General features: G+C 43.5%; 1 protein-coding gene and 1 non-coding gene across 2 annotated transcripts; both read left to right on the top strand.

Annotated features, from left to right (window-relative positions):
• The first annotated feature begins 10 nt into the window (after positions 1-10).
• On the top strand, positions 11-83 carry TRNAW-CCA (transfer RNA tryptophan (anticodon CCA)). Its single transcript has one exon. It is a non-coding gene; the product is annotated as a tRNA-Trp (tRNA).
• A 20,935-nt stretch (positions 84-21,018) lies between these two features.
• Positions 21,019-25,227, top strand: FZD1 (frizzled class receptor 1). The gene has a single exon (XM_065883911.1). The coding sequence runs from the start codon at positions 21,452-21,454 to the stop codon at positions 23,384-23,386; it is 1,935 nt and encodes a 644-aa protein (XP_065739983.1). The 5' UTR covers positions 21,019-21,451; the 3' UTR covers positions 23,387-25,227.
• Positions 25,228-25,543: the final 316 nt, after the last annotated feature.

The raw sequence follows: 25,543 nt of genomic DNA, 5'->3' as shown, positions 1-25,543 counted from the left end.
AATGGGGACTTCCCTGGTGGTCTAGTGGTTAAGACTCCAAGCCTCCAATGCAGGGGGCCTGGGTTCGATCCCTGGTCAGGGAACTAGATCCCGCATGAAACAACTAAAAGAGCTCTCATGCCGCAATGAAGATCTCACACGTGGCAATGAAGACCCTGCGTGCTGCAGCTAAGACCCAGCACAGCCAAATAAATAAATATATTAAAAAAAAAAACTATAGCTAAAATCTTATTTACAAAAAAAAAAAAAGAAAGAAAGAAAGAAAATGGTCATCAAGTAGAGAAATCTTTGCTGATTTTCCAGGATATCTTTTCTTCTGTGTCTGTTGTGAGAAATTGCCCTGCTTCCTGCCCCTCTTCCTAACTCTAGTCAGGATGAACTCAAGCAACTGCCCTCCATAGGAGCAGAAAGGATGTGCGTCAGGAAGCCTTGGGCCCACCGTCCTGCCCCCGGGTCCTGAGCCCGTTACCCAGACGTTTTTGATGGATTCTGCCATCTCACTTCCTGGATGCATACCGGGGTGCCTGACCCTTTGTGGCTCCATCTCCTGGCCTGGATTCCCAGCTGTGGCTACAGAGGCATCACTCTGCCTGGCAAAGCACATACTGGCTCCTTCTTGCCTCAGCTGTCTCCTTAGGGCTTCTTGATGGGCAAATACAAACAAAGCACCGCTTGGCACTAGGCACGATGTCAAACACTGTGGGTCTGGGAATGACTGTGAAGTGACAGTCCCTACCCTTATGAGGTTCACAGTCTGAAACAATAATTTGGGTACAGGACAATAACTATAGTACACTGCAATAGGAGCTACACCCAGGGTAATGAGGACCCCGTAAAAGAAGTGTCTAATACAGCCTGTGAAACCGGAGGCAGAACAGGAAAAAGTTCCTGGAGAAGGTTAAGCCTAACTGTCTTAAAAGATAGTAGGAATAATGTAAAGTATGTTGAACGCTTACTATGGACTAGGAACTTGACATGTGATATACATTCATTATTTAATTTAATTCCCACAACAGTGTCCTATGAAGCAGATTCCATTATCATCCCCACTTTACAAACTGAGGCTCATGGGTCAAAATTTCTCACACCTGGTCACAGAGCTAGGAAGCAGCAGAGCCCACAGTCAGACCTAGAGCCGTGTGACAGTAAAATCCAGGATCTTAAGCACAGGCCGAGTGGAAGGAGGGAATTCCAAGTGCTCTAGTGTGACAGGCACACAAGCGGTTGCTTTGCCAGAACATGAGTGTGGGGTGAAGTGTGGTCAGAGGCAGGATGGCCAGCCCATGGAGGCCCTTGCTGATGAGCTTGGCCTTGGTCTGCAAGGTGAGGGCAAGATGCTTAAGGGTTGTAAGTAATGCTGGGAAATGGTCTGATATGCATTTGGGGAAGAGGCCTGGTAACAGTGAGGAGGGTGGATTTAAGGAGCTAGAACTGGTGGCCGAGATCAGGTAAAAGGCCCTCACAGTGAGTAGTCCTGGTAAGAAGTGATGTTGGCCTGAATTTGGGCATTGACAATAGGGATGGAAAAGAAGGGACCTCCCACTGCTTTTCCCACAAAGCTCCATCTGCTGGATGCCTACTTCTGACATCGCACCTATAGCTCAGGCTCTAGGGCTGCTTGTGACCTGGTATCTTCACATCTGTCTGCAGTTACCTTACCCTCCCCAACCCTACACTGCATCTCATGTTGTTTTCAACTCCCAGAGCCTAGTATCGGGATGGGTACCTAGCAAAGGAATGTTGAAGGGAGGAATGAATGAACTGAAACAGTTTCCAATTTCCTGTTTAATAAAACTCATGGTCCTGACCATTGCGGTCTTGTTGCTATCTTTATTCAAAGGTGATACAAAAGCTGGATGGATGTTCTGATTAAGCACGAAGTGTGGGTGATCCGGTTGTCACAGTGCACATGCTCCTTGATTAATATATAGTATCATTTCCTCTGTCGGGTTTGACTCTGGAAAAAAAGATGTCAAACAGTGTGTACCTCAGACCCCTTAGCAAGAAGAGAAAGAAGTGGAACTCAGTGCAAATTCCTATTTACCTAGATACAGAGGCAGGGATGAGCCCTCTCTTCACATTTTTCCCAGTTAAAAGTTGGGCCAAGTCTGGTGGAATGGTGACAAGTTGAACTGGGTGTGCATGCACGTGTGCACACACACATACACACACAGATGGCTGAGACGTTCCAATGAGTTGAGGACCTACTGTGCAGCATTTTGAAGGCAACACAATTCATAGCTAAAAATTTGAATAGCTTCTCCCATCTGACAGTCTTAATTTGTCCTTGTCCTAGAAGGAGTAAAAAACTGAAAAAGAAAACAACCTGTACATGGATGTTTACAGCAACTTAAATCATAAATGCCAAAACTTGGAAGCAACCAAGATGCCCTCCAGTAGGTGAATGGATAAATACACTGTAGTACATCCAGACAACAGAACAGTGTTCAGTGTTAAAAAGAAAGGAGTTACCAAGGGATGAAAAGACATGGAGGAAACTCAAACGTATATTACTAGGTAAAAGAAGCCAATCTGAAACGGCTAATTACTGTATGACTTCAGCTATCTAACATTCAGAAAAGGCAAAACTGTGGAGACAGTAAGAAAAGAAAACATCAGTGGTTGTGGAGTCAGGGAGTGAACAGGCAGAACACGGAGGGCTTTTAGGGCAGTAAAAATAGTCTGTATGATATCATCACGGTGCATATATGTCATTATACATTTGTCCAACCCATAGAGTGAACTGTAATGTAAACTGTGGACTCAGGGTAATTGTGATGCATCCATGTAGCTTCACCCTTATTAAAAACTGTACCAACTGGTGAGTGATGCTGATAATGGGGGAGGCTACGCTTGTGTGGTGTAGGAGCTAGATGGGAAGTCTCTGAACTTCCCTCTCAATTTTTTAATGAATCTAAACTGCTCTAAAGAAGTACATCACAATTTAAAAACACAAAATCAGAACAAACAACAGTAGCGTGAACTTGATGACATCAGCTGCAATGGAGGGAAATGCACATAATATTCTCTGGCCCAGCATTCAAACAAATAACTCAAGGCTGTCTACTTTTTGTACATGTTCCCAAAAAAAGAATCTTGAGAACCTATGTACATCCCATGCACATTTTTAGATAGCTTCACAAGATCAAGCCTGAGATGGACAAAGGATTCAGGCACCCAACTTGTGTGGGACCCTATCCTCTTTTGTATGACGAGATGTACTGCTGTTAAAGAATGAAAATCTACAAATAAATGCAAAGGGGGGAATTAATGTAATTCTCCTATTCTGTGGTAAAGTAGAATCCTATGGCCTCTGATTCACTAGCCGGAGGCAACAAATCAGCAACAACAACTCAAAGAGACAGAGGAAAATACAACTAGTTCTTCAAAAACCATAAAATAGCAATTACCATATTTTAGCATATGGTTTTACACTGAATTATTTCACAGTTATAATTAGGTTGCTAATGCAGTGCAGAATTAGACGATACACTAATTTGGTATATATTTTATCTAATCTGATGGAAATGTAACATTTAGAGGGCTTGATTCTTTTTTTCACAAGCAATTAAAAAGGACTTTAATATCACATTTTAAAAAATTGTGTTGGCCTTTATGATGTGATGTGTATGTGTATGTGCGTGTATGTGTGTGTGTGGTGGATGTGACAGAGAGAGAGAGAGACAGAGAGAGAGAGGAATTCCATCCCAACTATAGGCACAAGCCATACCCTTTAGTCTCTGATTTATTTCCATCATGTAAGATTCTTTTCTTGCTTGCTTGCTTATTTTTTTAATCTGTTTTTCTTTTTTGCCTTTGGTAAATTAAAACTGAATTTTCTTCTCCAGGACAATTCTCTGTTCCAGTCATAGTAAATACCAATTTCATTTCCATCCCATTATTTTTCTAATTAAGCATTTGTCATGCAAAAGGAGATCTGAGGTGCCTGTGCTTTCCATTATGCAAAATATTCAGTTATGATAATAGCTTTGGGATGGCACCTTGAAGGTGTTACAGAAAAAAATCAGAGAAGAAAAATAATAAAATAAAATATATTTTACCTCGGACTTTTGCCAGTTTATTTTCTCCCTGATTTGCCACAGTTGTGGGTATTGACAATGTCCCATCGGTTGTGAAGGATGGACACACAATTCACATCCTTTAATAAGGAGAATTCTATTAAATCTTTATCTAAACATTTTAGAGGTTAAAAATGTAACCCTGCATCTCATTTTTTTTCTCTTCTGTTCACACTTAGCAAAACCTACAACTTCTATACTTGATGAAACGTGCTTCTGACTCAAATTGTTTCAGAACAAAGTACGAATATGCCAGAAGGACAACCTGATATTTCTTGGAAATTCTTTCTTCCTTCTTATGAAAAATCCCAAGGGGCTAGGCTCTGTCAAAGGATAATTTATTTTCTAAACCCTTTGAACACAAAGCTTTTCCATTTTATGTGGCAAGATATTTTTCCCAAACATTAACCATCACATCTTATAGCTATATTTATAGCCATACATACACTATATATCCATATGCATATATTCTGTATATGTATATCTATATGTATATTTTAATCTATTGATTTATAAACTCTAAGACTTCATTTTTCAATCATTTCCACAGTTTACACAGAATAAGCTGTGAAATTGGATTTTTAGAAGTGGGACCCATTTCCTCTCAATTTCTCAAAAAATGTAGACTGAGAACTTTCCGGTTTTGGAAGGAACCCTGGTGTATTTTCTGAAACACACTGTGCATGGTATGTGTGTGTGTGTGCACTGCCTGAGTAGATAGTGCTGTTAGTTGAACTCACTGTGATTCTGCGTGTTCAGTATTTTCAAAGATGCTGTTGCGGTACCCCCTCCCAGATCCTGTTTACTGGGGTCCCTTGCTGCTCTGAGTGCTGGCTGCTGAAGGCTCACAGGTGCCCCCATTTCTGGGAAGGTTGTCCTGGGCTAAAAAGAGAAGCCACCTCACTCAGGAATTTGGTGGGGGGAAGTCACAGCCAATGAGTGATTGGGAAGTGGTACAAAATGCTGGCACCACGGCCCCAGGAAGGAACATTTCTGTGGGTGGTTAAAGCTCCAGAGCCCTCCCCCACGTTGCAGGTCCTGGTGGTCTTGATCTGAGACCACATCGCCTCCCTGCCTCTCCTGCTTCACTCCTTCCCCCACAGGATTTTCCTGAAGAGCACTTGCTCAAGAGATCACAGCACCCAAATCCCTGTCTCAGGTTCTGTTTCTGGGAAACTTCTTTCAATTTTAGACATTCAATTTCCTAATCAATAAAATGTGGATAATAATTCCCGCCTAGTCTATTTCTCAAAGTTGGGGTGTGAATGGCAAATTGTGTGCAAGAATTCTGGAAACAGCCAAAGCAGTAAAAATATTTTGCAGGCACCATGATATATCATTTGTTTTAATACTTAACCTTAGGTTCCATGAAAATATGGCTGATTTCTCCCAACTTGTGTTTTTTACACTTTAGGCTAATGTCCACTGTGCTCATTTTGCTGCTCCCTGGCGAGGGCTGATTTATTAAGAATTGCTGACTTGTCTGTACCGCTCTTTGCACCTGGGCTCTCCAAGGTAAAGGAGGGAAAGAAACGTGAGTCCAGCAAGTGACCGTGTTGGCCCAGAGAGCACAGAGTCCCTGCCCAAGGCCAACTAAGCAAGAACCCGATCTGGTCTTGCCAGATCTTCACATGTTTTTAAGCAACGCCGGGCACCAGATATTTATGTAAAATCTCCAGCTTCTTAAATACTAACAACACATTTTTTAAAAACTGTAACACTCTACTATTCAAGCAAAACATAACTGGAGGCCCAATTGGGCTAGTAGTGGGTAACCTACGACCAGATTTAAGCCCCTGAAGTAAGAGACCAGGTAATGCCCACTGAGGCCTCAGCTCTAGCACAGCGCTCAGCACATGATCCATGAAAGATCCCAGAAGAACAGGACCACCATCAGCAGTGTCAGTTTCCAAGGAGTTAAATGAATGACCGCTAGTTTTAGTAACTAGTTTTCTACTTTGTAAAAACCATTTAGCATATGATTCTTTTCCCTAAACAGTATTATAACATGTGCAGATTTTTATTCACTTGCCAGCTTGCTCTTGCACAACTTTTCAAGGACACTGTCTGTTTCCTTGTCTATGAAACAAAAATAATTATGCCTGATCTGAAAATAAGCAAAAGCATGTAAAAGGACTTTGCAGACAGTGGCCATCAATCCAGAGAAATCACTGTTCTCTAGATTCTGCCCTGAGATCTAAATCCCGCACTCAGAAATCTGAAACGAACAGGGGCTCTCTCATCTTTCTTCTAAGATGGAGTTTCCTTAATGTTAGTCATGATTTTTGCTATAAAAACTGCATTATTATTTCCTATTACTATTAATTACCTAATCTTTTCCTTTAAGTCAAATAGATTTTTTTAGTTACTACCAACCATCTTTTTCAATTACCAACTTTATCTTTGCCTAAGCAATAATATCCATGAATGCACAGGTTTTATGTCCTAGTATTTAATTTTTATACAGACACACATGTAGAAGTGTATATGTATGTGTCTATATATGTGTTTGTGTATATATACATATATATAATATTCATCTGTGTACCACCTAAAATCACCTTGCCTGTTACCAATTACATGTCTCCCATTTTGGAATATTCTGCCCCCCAGGGATAGCAGAATTTTATAGAAAGATTTTCTGGCTCTATCAGTTTTTATTAATTTACTCAATAAGCATTTGTCACCTATCTGTCTATCTCATGTAAACCTGGAACAGGCAGGAGAAGATTAATATCACTGGTTCCACAAAATTTTAAACCACTCTAAAAAGCTTTGTGAGCCCATGTGGCTAATGAATTTCAGGAAGGAAACTCACGCTCCAAATCTTCCCGCTCCAGATTCCTGTGGACTTGGGACCACTCAGGAATGACAGAGGGTAACCCCGAGAGAGCCATATTTGCAAACTCGTGAAGCTCTCAGAGTCTGCCCCAGGTGAATCCAGGTAGCGCAGCTAGTGAGTTTTAACACAGCAAAGCGGTGGTGCCTTCTCAACAGCCTTCATGCAGGAAGCTGTCTGATGCTATGTTCTTAACTATCCAACCACCCAACACTGTAATTTCTAAGATTGGCTTTAGTCATTTAGTAAGATAATGGCATTTAAGCCAGTCACCATTAGGACACCAGATGATGTTAATAATTACAGTCTGCATTTAGGTGGCGCCTCTCCAGGCAAGCACTAAGAGTTTTACAAACACTATCTCATTTTCATCTTCATGACACCCTTGTGAAACAAGCATTTTTTATAGTATTACTACAGAGAGAGCAGCTGAGGCGTGAAGGTTAAACACATTGCCCAATCTGAGAGCACATGTGCAATCACGGTTCTCAAACCTGGTTTGATGTCTTAAGAAAGTCTCTGTAATGTGTTCATGTAAAGGTTTCACACCAAATACAGGGGATGTCTCCGAAAATATTTACATTTAGGTCTGTAAACACACAGGCTCTGTAAAATTTGTATTCAGTGTATCTAATTAGCAAACAAACATAGAGGTCTAAGTGGAGTCTGATGTACTAAATACCATCTGCCCCATAACTTATTTAATAAATTGTTAATGTAGCACTTGCATGAGGCCGGCATTGTTCCAAGTGTTTTATAAATATTAACTCCTTGACTCCTCCCAATAACCCCATGAAGGAGGCGCCATTATGTTCCTCATTGTACAGGGAGGAGAACCAAAGAAGTTAGAAAACTTGCCTAAGCTCCCACAGCTGGTAAGTGACAGAGCTGAGATTCAAATGCACATGATCTGGTCCCTGAGTTTACGTCTTTAAACCAGAACACTGTGCAGCTATCAAACTTATAATAGTTATTTGTCTGAAAATGTACTATTTCTTTCTCATGCCACTCAAAGGCTTTTTTCCTATGTCAGTGGTTATCCACTTAACCCTATTCCAGACAGAATCTTCCCATGTAGCCAATCATCCTGACCCCAACCCCACTGCGCTTATAATCTAGGTGGATGACTCACTGGTACTTTAGCAGAGTGACTGGAAAAGAAGGTTTCAGAAGCTCAGCAAATTACAAATCCGTTCCATGCAGAGTCCAACAAGGTATCGCCCGAAAGTATTAAAAAATCCTTTCTTCATTTGTGCTTTGGGGAAGGAAGAGTAAAATTCTCCTACTAGTTTGTCTCAGGATTCGGATGAGTTTCTACCGTAAGCAAAAGTATTTTTCACAAGTGACTTATGCAATATACCTTATATTTGGAGAGTGCTTTCAAAGTGTCCTATATATTCATTATCTCATTTGATCCTTACACAACAGCCAGTGAGATAATCGGAGAAGCTATTTTCATAACCACCATTTTACAGATGATAAAACTGAGGCTCAGCGTCATTAAATAAACTTGTCCAAAGTCACCCAGCTAATGAGCTACAGAAGCAGAATACATCCAGTGTCATGTGTTACTAAACCCTATAAATTATCTCATCTCATATTTAGCTTAACACTTCTTGTGATACCATTGCTAAAATCACACACTTAAATAAAAGAGTGATTCCTCCTCAGGGGTGCAGACAGGACACTTGAGAACATTTAATGATTTCCACGTTCAGCTCCCTTCTCCTTTTTCGAGAGAACATGAAATAGACTTTCCAGGGTCATCAAAAAGAGAAGAGCTTCCATGTGGCCACTTCTACCAAACATGGGACTCATACCCGCTGATTTGCCCAGATGCTACCCACTTCCTGAGTGAGGGGAATCTCTAGGTCTCAGAAGAGCCATCTCCTTTGTTGCAGGAACGTGTCCCTTCTCCCCTGGTTGTGGACACTGTGCTAAAGATTAGTTCCACTAAAGAAGGAATGAAAAGGCAATTCATTCGGATGAGTTACGTATGGGAAAGGCATTGGGCCCTGGAGGTCAAATCTGCCAGCTTTTACTTTCTCTATTAAATGTTTACTTTTCTCTTCCAACTGCTAGAACAATTGCAGTGAATCACCACCTGTGATTTAAGATTTTTCATACTTAGTCTGCCTACTTATTATTTATTTATTATTGGTATTCTTCCAAACAGGTCATTATTGCAATCATTGGCTTCCCTCCTCCTCTGCATATGATCTTCACCTCTGCTTGACTGGGATCCCATCCTCTGATGTTAGCTTCTTCAGTTTTTCTCCCTGCCACCTCAGGATTTCCTGGATTTTCTCCCCCAGTCAGTCCCACTTTCATGGGAAGAGGTTACCTCCTCCCTCCCAAGGCTAAATCAACCCCTTCTTCTGCTAGAAACCCCTCCCTTACCACCTTTTGAGAATTTCACTCCATCAATTACAAACATCTCTCCCTGACATTCCCATCCTACTGTGTACCTCAGCCTTTCTCTCTTTCCTGGAATACTTCCCTTTAACCACCAAGAGGTTTAAGTCTTTTCAGTTCCTCTAAGGCTGTTCCATTCTTCATGGCACACTCTCTTTGCTGGCTTCTATGACATTAGAGTCATAGAAAAAAATCCACTACCTCCCGAAAAAATGGAAAAGAAATCCACGTGGAACCTCTTCAGTGGCTATTGCTGTGTAACAAACCACCCCAAAGCTGAATGGCTTAAAACACAAAAATTTATGATATATTAATTCTGTGGGTTGAGCCGGGCAGTTCTCCAGCTCACAGGGTACAACTTAGATCAACCAGGAGCTGCACTCAGTTGGGAGCATGGCTGGTGCTGGAATCTCAACCTCTGGGACCTGTCTGTGTTCTCTCGCACCATTCAGTAGTCCTGGAGCTTCCTGACAGCATGGCAGCTGGCTTCCAAGAGCACAAAGCAGAAACTGCCTGCCTTTTGAAGGCTTAGGCCTGAAGCTAGCACAGTAGCGCGTCCCCTTCATTACACTACTGGTCAAAGCAACTCTCCAGGCCAACCCAGGTTCAGGAGAGGGGAAATAGACTCCATCTCTTAATGAGAGGAACGGCAAGGAATTTGTGGCTCATTTTAATCCACCACAGACTTCCACATTTGCTCAGCTCAAATCACCACTGTTATCACAATAGCTATTTGGAATTATTCCCTAAAGTGTTAATAAATTTTGGTCAGATCATCTTACGTAACTCCTAGGGTTATTATTTCTCCAAAAAAACAAAACAGCTCAATTTCTGGCCTTAGGTTAATAGGAAAGTAATTTTATAGACTCTTAAAATTCAAGAGCTGCTTTAAGAACTATTTAAAATTCAGCTAGAATTTATATAGGTCTGTTTTATAGATACAAAGATCAGGTAGCATATCTATAAAATCTAGAGAAAGTAGGTGAAGTGAATTTTAATCTTTTTTTTTTTTCAAAAAAAAAGCCAATATATTTCTGTTGATGACTAAAAAAATGCACAGTGTGAGAGTTGCGAGTTAAGTTTTATCTGGGGCAAAATGAGGACTATATCCCGGGAGACAGCATTTCAGATAGCTCTGAGAAACTGCTCCACAGAGGTAGAGGGGAAGGTCAGAATATATGTGATTTTGGTGAAGGGAGAGTACATGCAATCAAGCACATATTTTTGCAGAAGGTTTCTGCTAGTCACGAGGAGCAGACGTCACCATGAAGGAATTTAGTGCTTTTCTAGATATGAGGAGATGCAAGAATTGCACTCATAAAATCAGCTCCTAAAAATATCTAACTATCTGAAGACCTGTTCTGCCAGTTTTTCCAGAGCACAGAGTGCCTCATTTCTGCTCTCCACCCTGAATTCCCTTCAGGGGGTGTTGAAGGTCAGCAGCTGCAGAATCACATGACTTAACCTTGTAGAGGTAGATGGCAACTGCCCATGGCAAGTGCCAATTTGTAGTTGACACTGTAAAGAAGATGAGTATTTTTCTGAAAGGCAAGGATAGTCATAAATCAGAGGTGTCAACTAGGTCTATTACTAAACAGTAGCAAAGAGACTGCTCTGGATGCCCTGTCCAGGTACTCAGCAGTGCCCTTACTGGCCACCCGGTGTCCCACTGGCTTCCTGGGAGGGCTGATCAAAGGTATGTGAGGCTGAAGATAAGACCTCCAGTCCACCAGTTCAGATATGCTGTTGGCTATAATCCAGCCTTCTCATGGGTCCTCAGATGTGTCTTACTCCTTCTTACCTCTGAGCTACAGATACCATGCCTGTTTATCATTATGCCCCACTCTCTCTCCTTCCCACACTTTTCCTTTTGCCTTAGCTAAAGCCTCTTCATCCTTTCGGTGATGGGATTATATTTGTCATCACAATGAAATTTTCTTTGAACCCACCCCCTTCCCAAAATTAGGTCAGATGCTCTTGGGGCCATTCCAACTTCTGCTGTATAAATAATTTTGCAGAGGCTGCCTTACCTCTTCTCTGGGGTCTTAACCCATTGTTCAGGGGTGCCCCTCAACAGTGTCTGTACACTAAGACCAGCTTCCCTGGCTCTGATCCATTAGTCCAGGAGCAGACACTAACCTTAAGATGGACCAAAGACATTCCCTTTTGAACTGAAAGACTCGAAGCTTTGAGGATTAAGTTACAGTAATGAAGCACATCAGAAGGAAGACCCATAAACTCTTGGCAAAGAGGTAGAGCTAATTTGACACTTGCACTAGTTTATCTCCTCCTTGTATTCCGTTAGACACTTCTATGACTTTCCCATGGATTCTGTTCTTTCCTGAAACTATCCAGAATTGTCTATAACTCCCAACCAAAGAATTAAAATAATTTATACCAACTGGAATGAACTCAGGTATGCATGTATAATGAATGGTGTATTTGTTTTGTGTCCTTTTCAGTGCTAGAATGAAGGCTCTGTGAAGACAGGAGGATGCCTGCCATGCTTGGTGCTGTATTTTGAACACCAAGTGAAGTAGTTGGCACGTGGTAAGTGGTCCATAAATAATTACTGAATGAATGAATAAATGGAAATATAAGACTGATGCAGCTCTTTGGGAAGTGCCTGGGAAAGAATGAGACTTTACTCTGGTTGGGCGGGAGGGTTAAGGGACCATGGTGGGTTTGGATTCCATGTTGGTGAGAAATGCTTTCAGTGGAGACTCTTGGTTGAATTGCTCAGGTTTTGGAAAACATCCTATATTACCTGATGGTAGAAAGAGTCAAGTACAAAGACCCTGTGTACCTTTGGATGCCAAGATTAGATGAAGGCTCTTTCTTACCATAGTCGAAAAAAATCTCTTTAAACTTGGGCAGTGCAGGAGAGGAGGACGGTAGCTCTGTGAAGCAGTGGACCCTGCAGGGCTGTGTGTCCCATCAGAAACTGACTGGTGAGAGGGCAGCTCTGCAGCAGGAACAATGCCGGAAGTCTCTGGTGGTTAGGGTGTGGACAGAGCAGCCATGACAGCCATTTGCAGCAGGGAGAGTGGCTGGGGGTGGATAGAAATGAAAGGCTAGAGGAGATCCCATTTCCAGTCTACACCAATTCCCTGGAAACAGGGCAGACAGGGTTGAAATTTCAGTATCCACATTGGTTCTAAAGCCACAGAACTCTGGGGTTGCTCACTACACCCCAAGCTCTTAGCATTTCCAGGCCAGTGTCACAAGGGTTACATTATCTGACCTGCATGCTGAGGTATTCCAGTAAGAAGCAGGGTTCCTGCAGGACACAGATTTTTAATTCATTACAGAGGTGGGTCTCTCTGCAATTTTACATTTTTTGGAGGACATGAACCTGCCAGATTACTTGGTCTGATGTGTAAAAACTGAGGTCAAAAACGGGAGCTTTGTATCTCTGTGCTTTAGCTATCAACTTTCTAATTGCCCTGAAAGATGAAATAACTTTGTGTCAGAATATGTCTTGATAACAGCCAAATTCTGGATGCAAAACTATCTCTGAACTTTGTAATGATATCCAACTAGAGTAAAAGACGAAAGCCTGATTTCCCAGCAGTCACAATACAGTAACCTTCAAACTCCATGATTCATCTCATTCTTCCTGGGGAAGTTTCCAGCTCTACCAGTTTAAGCTTGTCCAATCCTGCCAGGAAAATACTCTGCCAATGTACAGGTGTCTAGGTAGAGGTGAGACATTTTGTTCAATTGCTATTGGTCCAAGACCACCACATCTTAGTAACAATTGTCTTAGTAACAATTGTATGCAAAACATTTCTTAAAATTTGGTGAGGGCCCATAGCTTTAATTTTTTTGTTTAACAGTTCTTAAAAGGCTTTGCTCTAATTAGCTAAGAAGGAATGATATAGTCCAGTGGTGAAGCTCCTATAGTCTATAGCCAGACAATCTCAGTTCAACCTCCATTCTCCTGTTCAGTAGGGTGTGGCCAGTTCCTTAACCTCCCTAAGCCTCATTTTTCTCCTCTGTGAAATGGAGATAATAATAGGACATCCCTCAAAGAATGAATATGAGAATTAACTAGCACAAAGTAAGCACTCAGCAAATGTTATTATTATAGCTATCTTTAACCCTCATAAAATAAAATTATTTTATAAATTCAGATTTCTTAGTGTGGCAGTTTTAAAAGTTGTTATAAATTCTTTGACACTGCTCCCACTGAAGTGGTGTCTAGGTCTCCTCCACTTGAATCTGATCAGGCTTGTGACTGCTTTGGCTCTAGAATACGTTGGAAGTGACCTTATGTGGCTTCCAAAGCTAGGTCATGAAAGAACATGCAGCTTCTGTGTTGCTGGCTGGAACAACAGTTCCAGTACAGTCTGACTACAGTCTGTACAGTCTGACTACCCCAAGACTTCCATGCTGGAGAGGCCACGTCAGCACTCTGGCTGACGGTCCCATCAGAGTCCAGCGTCCCTGCCTAGGGGCCAAGCATTTTGAAAGCAGATCCTCCAGCTCCAACTGTTCCAGCCCTCAACCGCCTGAGTCACCTCTAGCTGCTGGAGTCCTCCCAGCTGAGTTCCCAGACCTCATGGCATGCAGACAAGTCATTCTCTCTGTCCCTGTCCAAATTTCTGACTCCATGAACATAATAATTCTGACTCGTGAACATGTAAAATGGCTATTATTTTATGCCACTAAATTTGAGGTGGTTTGTTATATAGCAATAAGTATATGGAACATTCAGAAAATAATGGATCTGGGGGGAAACAATGGAGTAAAAGGGAAAATTAACCATATCAAAATCATCAGATCCAACCTTGATCTGTGTGCATAATTTTCAAATATCTATCAGTTTTTAATGATGGCAAAGTTTACTTTCTTCTTTCTAAGCTAAGTCTGTGCTAATCTGAAGGGCCTGCAGCAAACAGAATGACATACAAACTCCACACACTGCAGAGCCCCAAGGGGAAGCTCATAAGCCCATGTAAACATGGACTTCTCTTACTTCTGTTCTTGAGAGAACTGAGGGAAAATGAAAGCTGAAAAGAAAAGCCCTTGGTTTAAATGGACCCCGATTGCATTCCAACCTATCAGATCAATAATGCAGAGATTCCTAAAATCAATGTGCGAAGGCAGTTTTACCAAATGCATTTGCCTATTGATTAATACTCTGATTTTTAAGTATAAACATGCATACTTCTTTGTTGTGATCAGAATTACAGTATGCAAAAGCCAGCAAGATACCCAATCTAATGGGTATTCATTAGATTATCATCCTAATTTTATAAATGAGGAAACTGAGTCTCGGGAAAGCAAGAAAACTCACCATGATAAAAGAAATGACAGTGCCTTTTGCTGAGCACAAAGAATACCCCAGTGTCGGGGCTTTTCTTCTGATGCAAAATAGATGTAAGAATGGCGAGTATATCCCCTAAAGGTCTACCCATGGATCAGATCAGATCACAGGAAAGCTACATTTTGAATCTATTTTTCTGCCGCCTTACAGACACCTTCCCCCATCTAAAATGTACCATTATTTCTCGGGTTTTATCATGGGTGGCCATCTGACAGTGACCTGTGGTGTTCCATATCCTTTATACTAAAACATCCAAATAACTGTCTTAGAGGTAGATTCTTGGCAGAGTTTTGGCTTTTCTAATGAACTTAATTAGGTTACAGAAGCTATGGGATCTATCTTGTTTCCCTGGGTGTGCTGCCATGGTAATGCATGTAGTAGCTGCATTTGAATTCTAGTTCCCGCCATGGCCAGCTGGGTGAGCAAGGCAAACATCTTAGCCTCCATTTCTGCATCCGAACTGCGGGTCATCATCTAACTACCTGCATCAGCGTTGTTGTGAAGATTAAGTCAGGTACATGATATGACGATAACGTTCATGGAAGAAAATGATCTTTTTTTCTTTTTCCACTTTTTTTCAAGTATTAGGATCTCTTTTGCCTTAGATGTCTAGTAAAGTACAAATAGCCCAGTGCTTTTCTTTACTCTGTCCAAAGAAATGTCGGATCTCAATGAAAATGTCTGGTTGCCTGTTCCATTTGTTCTTAATCATAATTCCAAAGATGTTATTTTAAGAAGAATTTTTACTAATACTTTAGACACCATGGATTGACTTACACGTTGTATCTTCAGCCAGAGAATTTCAGGTTAAAGCAAGAAGCAAGTAAACAAACAAAAAAAACCCACAATTTGATCAGACTATGATGTTAAAAGATGTATAATATTATCTCTCCCCCCACACACACACAAAATGTCAAGTCATCCAGAAGGGAGAGCAGACATGCTCACTTCCAGAGGCACAAGTTTTACTTGAACTCTTAAAAACCTCTTTCGGCACCAAAATGACTCCAAACTATGCTCCCCACATATTAGCCAATCACAGAGGCCTCTTTAAGAAACATAACATTTTAATTTACAAGGGATCATCTATATTTCTTTCCCCGGGCCTCAGAGGAAGGGCTGCATTTTAGATCAAATACAAATGTGTACATGTTTTGCAAAAGTTTTCCCAGATAGTATACACTATTTCCAATTGCATAATGACAACAGAACTCATTAAAGCAGAGTCATGAGATAGCTCTTTGTATTTTAAACTAAGATTTAAGTAATATATTTAGCAAAATCTTCTTTTACAGTTTAATCTTTGAACTATAAGAAGATTTGGGGGTAGTAACTACCCTACCTTATTGATGATAAATTCAGTGATGGTGATCTCCCTTTCATACTTCTATTTTTTTTAAATGTGTTCTGTGAGATTTGTGTATAAGTAATCCATGATTAGAACCTAGACCTACTGAATATACCCATCTATATTCAACATTTGAGTCTTAACCATGTTTAAAATGTAAATTCTAACAAACTACGGCTGACTCACAAAAGATAAGTTAGTTTAGGATCTTAATATTAATCGGCTATAAGTGCCCTGTAAGATAAAAGTCAGGATAGTCAAACTGACAGTCTCCTTTGATAAACTGTTTTAGGGAAAGCAATATATGTTCTCAAAAGATGGATCTTTCAAAGAGAGCCTATGAATTGAGGTTCTGTGTATAAATGAATCCAAGAACAATCTCACCAATGTCAAGAACAGATTTGTGTAAGAGTGAGGAAAAAAATTAAGAAAGAAAAGACATTTAGTTTTAGAGTTTTTGCAAAAGAATACGGATGTTTTGGAAGTTAAGAATTAGCTTCTGCCATAATTCCTGGGTTAGAAATTCAAGAAGAAAGAAGTAGAAATCTATGCTGAAAGCTTAGATAAAGTGTCTCTACAAAGACAGTATAACAGACCTCAGGTGATGCCTCCGAGGAAGGTGGGAATAGCATAGCCCAGCCTTTCTTAATCACTACCAGCTCCTGAACCAATCAATATCTCTTCACTAGGAATTCAAAGATAAGCATCAGACACTCAAAGCATAGTAAACCAAGTTCTCACTTTCCATTCCTAACATACAAAAGTGATACAGAGGCGTGAGTCCAACCTTATAAAGTTGAGTTTTAAACTATCTTAGATCTGCCAGGTTGCACCTGGAGCAGTCACCTAACTCCAGGCGAGTCTATGTGCACCCAATTGTACGTAATTGGAACTGGTAATTATCCATATTCAACCTGACATAAGCAGTCTGGAGAAACTTCAGAAGATTTAGGCAAGGGCTGATAAAACAAGATCTTCGATATAAGAAAACTTGACTGATGCCTGAAGAATCAGTATCAAGGAGGAATTGGGTTATGCTTATAGCTTTTACCTAATTGAAGTATTTTTATTACCAAGTTCATAATAGTTCATACTTACTTAGTAATTTTTATCTGTGGATCTCAACCCCTTCCACCATATATGAGAAAATAATATATTTTAGATTAATGTCAAAATATGCTGCTCATATTTTCCTTCTTACATTTTGTTAGCACTGCTATTATCACCTCCCCAAAAGACCTTCCATAACACTAATTTTTATTGGTTACCACCCTGAACTGTTCCTGATTTTAATACCTTCCTCTGTATCATGTAGGTTTGATAAATGAAATAATGTATTGGTATAAAAAATAGATAGACAACCTAGGTTGTTTTTTTTTTTAACTTTGGAAAATAACGCTCAGGAAACAATTTTTTGACAAGGTCTTTTTTTACACAATCCATTGAGAGAAAACTTCTACAGAAAACTGATTTTTTTAAAAAATAAAAAGAACGATAGCTACTCAAAAGAATATAGACAGGATTATACTGAGCATTTAACAAAATTCATGCCAAACAAGGCCATTTAACCTGTATCTCTTCCTTTAACATTTTTGGGTCTAGTATTCTTAATTATAAACTGGAGAAAATTAACTAGTCCTTAGATGATATTTTGGGTTCCTTCTGGTTCCATGATCTGGCAAAAATGACTTTCTTTTTCTTTTTAGCTCTGACTGCACTTCTGAGCCTCCTCCCTAGTAAACTTCACTGTCCAGTGGAAGATAAAACAAGCTCACGTATTTCAAGAGAACAACTTTTGAAGCAGGACAGACCTACTCTGGGGAACAGAACTGCATTCTGCTAAACTCCCTGTGCCCTACCCCCTTGGGGGAGAAGAGGAAGCATCTGAAGTGATGGTGATGGTGGATGCTTAATACACTGGATGTTTCTTGGTAATTAATACACTAGAATAAATTGACTTTTCACCAAGCCCAGTCACCAAGAATGACCTTGAGAGAATGGAACACAAGACAGAGTAGTCTTTACACAAGAGGAGTGGCAGAAGAAACATGGCTTGGTAAAGTTTCTAAGCATGGGACATTATCAGCAGAAGAAAGAGCATCAGGGTGAGAGGCTAGAGAAAGGTGTCCCCGGGAGACAGTGGGCCAGGATGCTGAAGGATAAAATGAATAGTTATGAACGGTGAGTGCTCTAAGGACCTCAGAGAGCACCTGTGCTTCCCAACCTCCTTATCAATACCAAAATCTTTCATGAATTATTGTCAACACACACACACACACACACACACACACACACACACGCTCATTCACATATGATACCTGTTGTACATTCATTATGATATCTGTTGCATTTTCTTTAAAAAAAATAGGAATCCAGAAATGCTTTAAAACAAATATGAATTTTATGAATTTACTACATCCATGAATATTTGAAAAATGATAATATATAAATCTGAAACAAATAGATGTCATTTCGTTTCAACAGGTAAAGATATGACTGCACAATCTTTAGAGACACCAACATGCACGGTGATGAAATTTACAGTGACCTTTTAGTATGTAGGACAAATGACATTCACCTAAAGTAGTGACCTTTACATGTAGACTAATGTTTAAGCTTCCCAATGACATTGTGCCCCAGCTTCCCTTTTTCCCAGTCATCCTGAAGCCACCTGCTGAACCACTGCAAAGCTCTGAGAAACTCTGGGGCTCTTAAGAGAGTATCTGCGAATATTGATAAACTGAACTTTTTTTAGTGGGTACATTATCCAGCTGGAATTGTCTTTTAAAATCCATCCTTTGAATTATGTGAGAATGAAGAATTTTACTTCCAGTTGACTTTCCTGTTTCATGATTTAAATGATTTATGAATGAGGGCTCTATGTTCAGTCATTGTGGCCCTAGGCAGTTCGGTGGTCTGATTCATTCTCAGGAATTAGATGATCAATTCAATTTTGTAGATCTGATGACCAGATTGATTAGACAGTAAATGATCAGGCCCAATATAAAATACCATTTGGTACCCACTAATATGACAATTTCAAGATAGAATTAACCTCAAAATGATTAATATAGTGCTCAGTGTAGAAAAGGATACAACAGTTATTCTCTAGAGCAATGGTCCTTAAACTTTGAGTGTATCACACTCACCTGGATGTCTGACTCAGTAGGGATGGATGGGGCTGGAGAATCTGCATTTCTAACAAGTTCCCAGGTGCTGCTGCTGGTTCAGAGATCACAGTTTGAGGAGCATCGCTCTTTAAAAAAAGACCAAAAAAGCTGCATTTTAGTTGAGTTTAACATACCAAACAGATATAAATTGTAACAATATTGTTCAGCCACCCCCTGCTTATGTGGGAAAAAGTGACCCTCAACAGCGCCCTGTTGTCTATATAATTTAACCCAGACTTTTTAGCATGGATTAAAATTTTTCTCCTGCCTTCCTCATAATATCTCAGCCATACCCACCCCCCTTCCCCTGCAGCAATTTAAGCACTTCAGAGCTCCTGTCTTTTGCACCTTCCACCCACTTCTCCACCAGAACCCTCCCTACCCACTTCCACTGGCTGGCTGCTTTCCTGTGCTCCTTTAGCTTTGGGATGGGCATCAAGAGAACTGATCTACATCTCTGTGCCCCACTGCACTATGCCTTCCTGTAAGGCCAGCCCATGTCTTGCTTATCTTTGTATTCTACTACCTCACAGTGCTTAGAGCATAATATGAGCTTGGTAAGTATTTATTAAACAAATGAATGGATAAACAAAAGACAGAAAATAACTGTAGAAAAGTATCCCAAGAGAGTCTAATCATAGGTCAACCAATCCTAGGTAGAATTAATAATACAGTGGCATTTTATTGATAAAACTGAGTCACGTAGTCAAAGCATCACTTTAAAAAATCTTACACGAAAACAACAAGAATGTAAGTCGGCTGAGATGAATTGTGTTGTTTTGTTTGTTTTGCGAACCGGCATCCGCAGTTCTTCGTCTGAGTGGAAGACCACTTTGCAGCCCGGCCTGTGGCACCCAGCTGGCCCGGGTCTGACCCTCCCAGGATTTCCCACAGGTCCGTGGGCGTCTCCGGGCTTTGAAAGGCTCCCAGGAGCTCCCCCAGGGCCCAGGCTGCCCCCAGGCGCAGTTCCGGCCCCGAACCACCTCTGGGGTCTCAGGCAGCGCGGGCTTCCTCTGCTCCCTCAGAGAGGTCGTCGGGTTCTCAAGTTTTTCTCTCTAAATATTTAACGGGCAGTTTCTCTTTGCTTCTGTTTCTGGATTGATAAAGAGGAGAAAAAGGAGTTCGACCACAGAAAACATAATAATAGCGGACTGTATATCTGACTTTACTTTTTAAATTCCATCAAAGTTTGTGTTTGGTTGTTGTTTTTCTTCCTTTGATAGCGATCCCATGAACTTCTCCTTGGGGGAAATGGCGCGTCCAAAGCCCGCCAAGCCCAGCCTGGGAGCTCTAGGATTTGAGAGTAATATTTAAAACAAAACCTCGACAGATATAAACTCAAAGGAAGCCCTGCGTTCCTTAAGTCAAAGGTATCTGTTCTGATCGAAGCACTTGGTTTGCTGTTTGTAACCAGCGTTAACAGCAGAATTTTTAAACACAAAAATGGATAAAAGAAAAGCTAAATCGCGCGGTCCGCCGACTCCTATTCATTATCTCCAGCAGCATATGGGACCATTCTCCTATTTGTCCTCGCCCTTTCTTCCGCAGAAGCAAAAGCAACCAAGCCTGTCCCGCTTCATAGCAAACCCACTCTTTGTGCCGAGAGGTGCCTCTGCACCAATACTACTTCCTCCCTCTCCCGCCTCCTCCTTCACCCGCCCGCCTCCGACTTTCGCTCTGGGAACACCGCGGCTGGCGCCCTTTGCGCCGGCAAGTCAGTACAGAGATTGGGCGACGGTCCCTGAGCCTCCAGTTCCGCGTCTGTTTCAAGGCTCCTCCCTCCCGGTGAAAGACAGACTGCGGGGCGCCTGGAAACCGGTCCGAGGGCGCGCGAGGGAGAGGAGAGCTAGCGAGTTGAGGGATTGACACAAATGGTCAGGCGGCGGCGACGGAGGAGGAGGCGGAGGCGCTGGGGGGAGCCGAGGCTGCTGGGCTGCCGAGAGTTGCGCGCTCTACCCGGCCGCCGCCACTAGCGCGGCGCCGCCAGCCGGGAGCCAGCTAGCCGAGGGCCAGGAAGGCGGGACGCGACCCCGGCGCGCCCGAGCCATCCGGGCTCTCCCCGCAGCCCGCGCTTCATGAATCGCAAGTTTCCGCGGCGGCGGCGGCTGCGGGACGCGGAGCGGGAGCCGGTGGAGAGGGCCGAGCACTGCTCGGGCTCGACGGAGGGCACCGGCGGGGAGGAGATCGCCCCGGCCTCAGGGGGAGCAGCCGCCGGCCGCGCCACAGCCAGCCCCATCCCAGAGGCGCCAAGAAAGGAGCCGAGAAAGTATGGCTGAGGAGGAGGCGCCTAAGAAGTCTCGGGCCGCCGCCGCCAGCGGCGCAAGCTGGGAACTTTGTGCCGGGACGCTCCGCACTGGACCGGTGGCGGAGGGGAGCGGGGACGTGGGCAGCCGCCGCCGTCCCCCCCGAGTTGACTCCGGGCGCTTGGCGCGCGGAGTGCTACTACTGATTTGGCTGCTGGAGGCTCCGCTGCTGCTGGGGGTCCGGGCGCAGGCGGCCGGCCAGGGGCCCGGGCCGGGGCAGCAGCCCCCGCCGCCTCAGCAGCAGCAGAGCGGGCAGCAGTACAACGGCGAGCGGGGCATCTCAATACCGGACCACGGCTACTGCCAGCCCATCTCCATCCCGCTGTGCACGGACATCGCGTACAACCAGACCATCATGCCCAACCTGCTGGGCCACACGAACCAGGAGGATGCGGGCCTCGAGGTGCACCAGTTCTACCCGCTAGTGAAGGTGCAGTGCTCCGCGGAGCTCAAGTTCTTCCTGTGCTCCATGTACGCGCCCGTGTGCACCGTGCTGGAGCAGGCTCTGCCGCCTTGCCGCTCCTTGTGCGAGCGCGCGCGCCAGGGCTGCGAGGCGCTCATGAACAAGTTCGGCTTCCAGTGGCCTGACACGCTAAAGTGCGAGAAGTTCCCGGTGCACGGCGCTGGCGAGCTGTGCGTGGGCCAGAACACGTCGGACAAGGGCACCCCGACGCCCTCGCTGCTGCCTGAGTTCTGGACCAGCAACCCACAGCACGGCGGCGGAGGGTACAGGGGGGGCGGCTTCGCGGGGGGCGCCGGCGCGTCGGAACGAGGCAAGTTCTCGTGCCCGCGCGCCCTCAAGGTGCCCTCCTACCTCAACTACCACTTCCTGGGGGAGAAGGACTGCGGCGCGCCCTGCGAGCCGACCAAGGTATACGGGCTTATGTATTTTGGGCCGGAGGAGCTGCGCTTCTCGCGCACCTGGATCGGCATCTGGTCAGTGCTATGCTGCGCCTCCACGCTCTTCACGGTGCTCACGTACCTGGTGGACATGCGGCGCTTCAGCTACCCGGAGCGGCCCATCATCTTCCTGTCGGGCTGCTACACGGCAGTGGCCGTGGCCTACATCGCCGGCTTCCTGCTGGAGGACCGGGTGGTGTGTAACGACAAATTCGCGGAGGACGGGGCGCGCACAGTGGCGCAGGGCACCAAGAAGGAGGGCTGCACCATCCTCTTCATGATGCTCTACTTCTTCAGCATGGCCAGCTCCATCTGGTGGGTGATCCTTTCGCTCACCTGGTTCCTGGCGGCCGGCATGAAGTGGGGCCACGAGGCCATCGAGGCCAACTCGCAGTATTTTCACCTGGCCGCCTGGGCCGTGCCGGCCATTAAGACCATCACCATCCTGGCGCTGGGCCAGGTGGACGGTGATGTGCTGAGCGGCGTGTGCTTCGTGGGGCTCAACAACGTGGACGCACTGCGCGGCTTCGTGCTGGCGCCACTCTTCGTGTACCTGTTCATCGGCACGTCCTTCCTACTGGCCGGCTTCGTGTCCCTCTTTCGCATTCGCACTATCATGAAACACGACGGCACCAAGACCGAGAAGCTGGAGAAGCTCATGGTGCGCATCGGTGTCTTCAGCGTGCTCTACACGGTGCCAGCCACTATCGTCATTGCCTGCTACTTCTATGAGCAGGCCTTCCGGGACCAGTGGGAGCGCAGCTGGGTGGCCCAGAGCTGCAAGAGCTATGCTATCCCCTGCCCCCACCTCCAGGCGGGCGGCGCCCCGCCGCACCCGCCCATGAGCCCTGACTTCACAGTCTTCATGATCAAGTATCTTATGACGCTGATCGTGGGCATCACGTCAGGCTTCTGGATCTGGTCCGGCAAGACCCTCAACTCCTGGAGGAAGTTCTACACTAGGCTCACCAATAGCAAACAGGGGGAGACCACCGTCTGAGACTGGGGACTCAGCCCATTCCCAGCCCTCGGCCTGGTCCCAGCCACCCCAAAATGCTGGCCCTATGGAATCCTTGCCAAGTCTGGCTACTCGAGGCTTTCTCACTAGCCATTCACTTCCGCGGGCTCCTTTTAACAACAAGGCTCCTGCAAAAGCTCTGTCCCTGAGGGCAAAGGGACTCGAGGGCCCAGCTGCCAGGGCAGGATGGACAGACCTCTCTTGCTCTGGTACCGGGACTGTATGCTTTTATGATTGTAAATAGCCTCTGTAAGATTTTTGTAAGTATATTTGTATTTAAATGACGACTGTTCACGAGTTTTTCTTTTACTTTCCTTTTTTGTTTTTGGTTTTTTGGAGGGTTTAAATTTTAATTATTTAGGGCGGTTTAACCATTTGAGACTTTTTCTTCTTGCCCTTTGCAGAGTACCGCAGAGAGAAAACCAGAGCTCACTGCTCAGTTGCTTCTGTTGGTGCTGGCGCGCCCCTCCCTGACGCGGGGTGGGGAGCGCTTGGGTTTGCACCGCCCGGATCACTTTCCTGCTCTTCTGTCTGCTCCCTCCCTCCCCATCCTTGCTGGGGTCTGGGCTCTTAAGGTACAGAACTCCACAAAGCTTGCAAGTCCGAGAGTGGAACCCCGCCCATCCCAAGTCAGCCCTTGTCCGGGGCCAGAGTGCAAAGGCCTGTCCCTTAGACTATCCGAAGCTGAAATTTTCACTGTCCCGAACCTTACCCCTAGCTTCGAGGAGGCCCACGGATGTGGGCACTGGCAGCTGCAGCCTCCCTAGCTCTGGCCTCAAACGCCCAGACACTCCCTTCTTCCACCTAAGTTGGTTAGAGGGTGAGTGGGATAACCAATGCCAAACTTTTTTTAAGTCTAATTTTTGGTGGATGAGCTCATTTCATTCTCCAGCGTCTAAAACCTGGTATGGGTTTGCCCAGCGTCATGGAAAGATGTGGTTACTGAGATTTGGGAAGAGGCATGAATCTTTGTGTGGGTTGGGAGAGACTAAAGATGGGAGTTATAAAATGTTAATTCTAATTGCATACGGATGCCTGGCAACGTGCCTCTAGGATTGAGACAGCCTGCATAAAGATTTACCATTCTGTAAAATGGAAATATTAGGTCACCTGGAAAGCTTTGTTAAGGAGCTGATCTTTGCTTTCCTTAACAGGACAGCAAAACGGTAAACTGAATATAAAAACTTGAAGGAGATTTCAGTGTAATGGACGTCCTCAAAATGAAGTGCTACTTTCTTATTTTCAATCAAATAATAATTAGACATATATCAGAAACTTTAAAATGTAAAACTTGTACACTTTCAACATATTACTACGATTATTATTCAACAACACATTCTGAGGGAGAAACAATCCACATCACTAATAATAACCTGGTAAGATTCCAGGAGGTAAAGGAGGTGGAATAATTGATGGGATTAGCTCCTGAAATAAACAAAATATGGGCATGCATGCTAAAGGGAGAATGTGTGCAGGTCTACTGCACTAAATCCTGTGTGCTCCTTTTTGGATTTACAGAAATGTGTCAAATGTAAATCTTTCAAAGCCATTTAAAAATATTCACTTTAGTTCTCTGTGAAAAAGAGGAGAAAAGCAATCCTCCTGATGTATTGTTTTAAACTTTAAGAGTTTATCAAAATGCCGGTACTTAGGACCTAAATCTATCTATGTCTGTCATACCCTAAAATGACAATGGTCTTTGAATTTGGTATGCATTTATTCTGTTCATTATCACAAAATCATCTATATTTATAGAGGAATAGAAGTTTATATATATAATACCATATTTTTAATTTCGCAAATAAAAAAATCAAAGTTTTGTACAAAATTATATGGTCTTTGTGCCTGAAAATAACAGAGCTGGAACTGTATGCACTATGAACTACCTTTACATTTTATAGTGTCTATAGCCCATCCCACAGTATATAAATTCAGGAATTTCAACGAAAAAGTCTATCTTTAAACCTTTAGATCAGTCCTTCCAAAGAATTAACTGACTTGCATTGTAGTGATTGATGTTGTGAAGTCCCTAGGAAAGATCTGCTTCCATGACAGTAACAATATAAAACAGAAGTTTGCAAATTATTTCTTTACTCAAAGAAGATTATTAAAAAGAGAACTCTAATTTTATTACAGCTT

The sequence above is a fragment of the Phocoena phocoena genome, chromosome 9 (genome assembly GCF_963924675.1).
Source record: "Phocoena phocoena chromosome 9, mPhoPho1.1, whole genome shotgun sequence".
In the NCBI taxonomy this organism is placed as follows: Eukaryota; Metazoa; Chordata; class Mammalia; order Artiodactyla; family Phocoenidae; genus Phocoena; species Phocoena phocoena.
The sequence above is the reverse complement of the archived record's forward strand: the minus strand, read 5'-3'. Positions and strand labels throughout refer to the sequence as shown.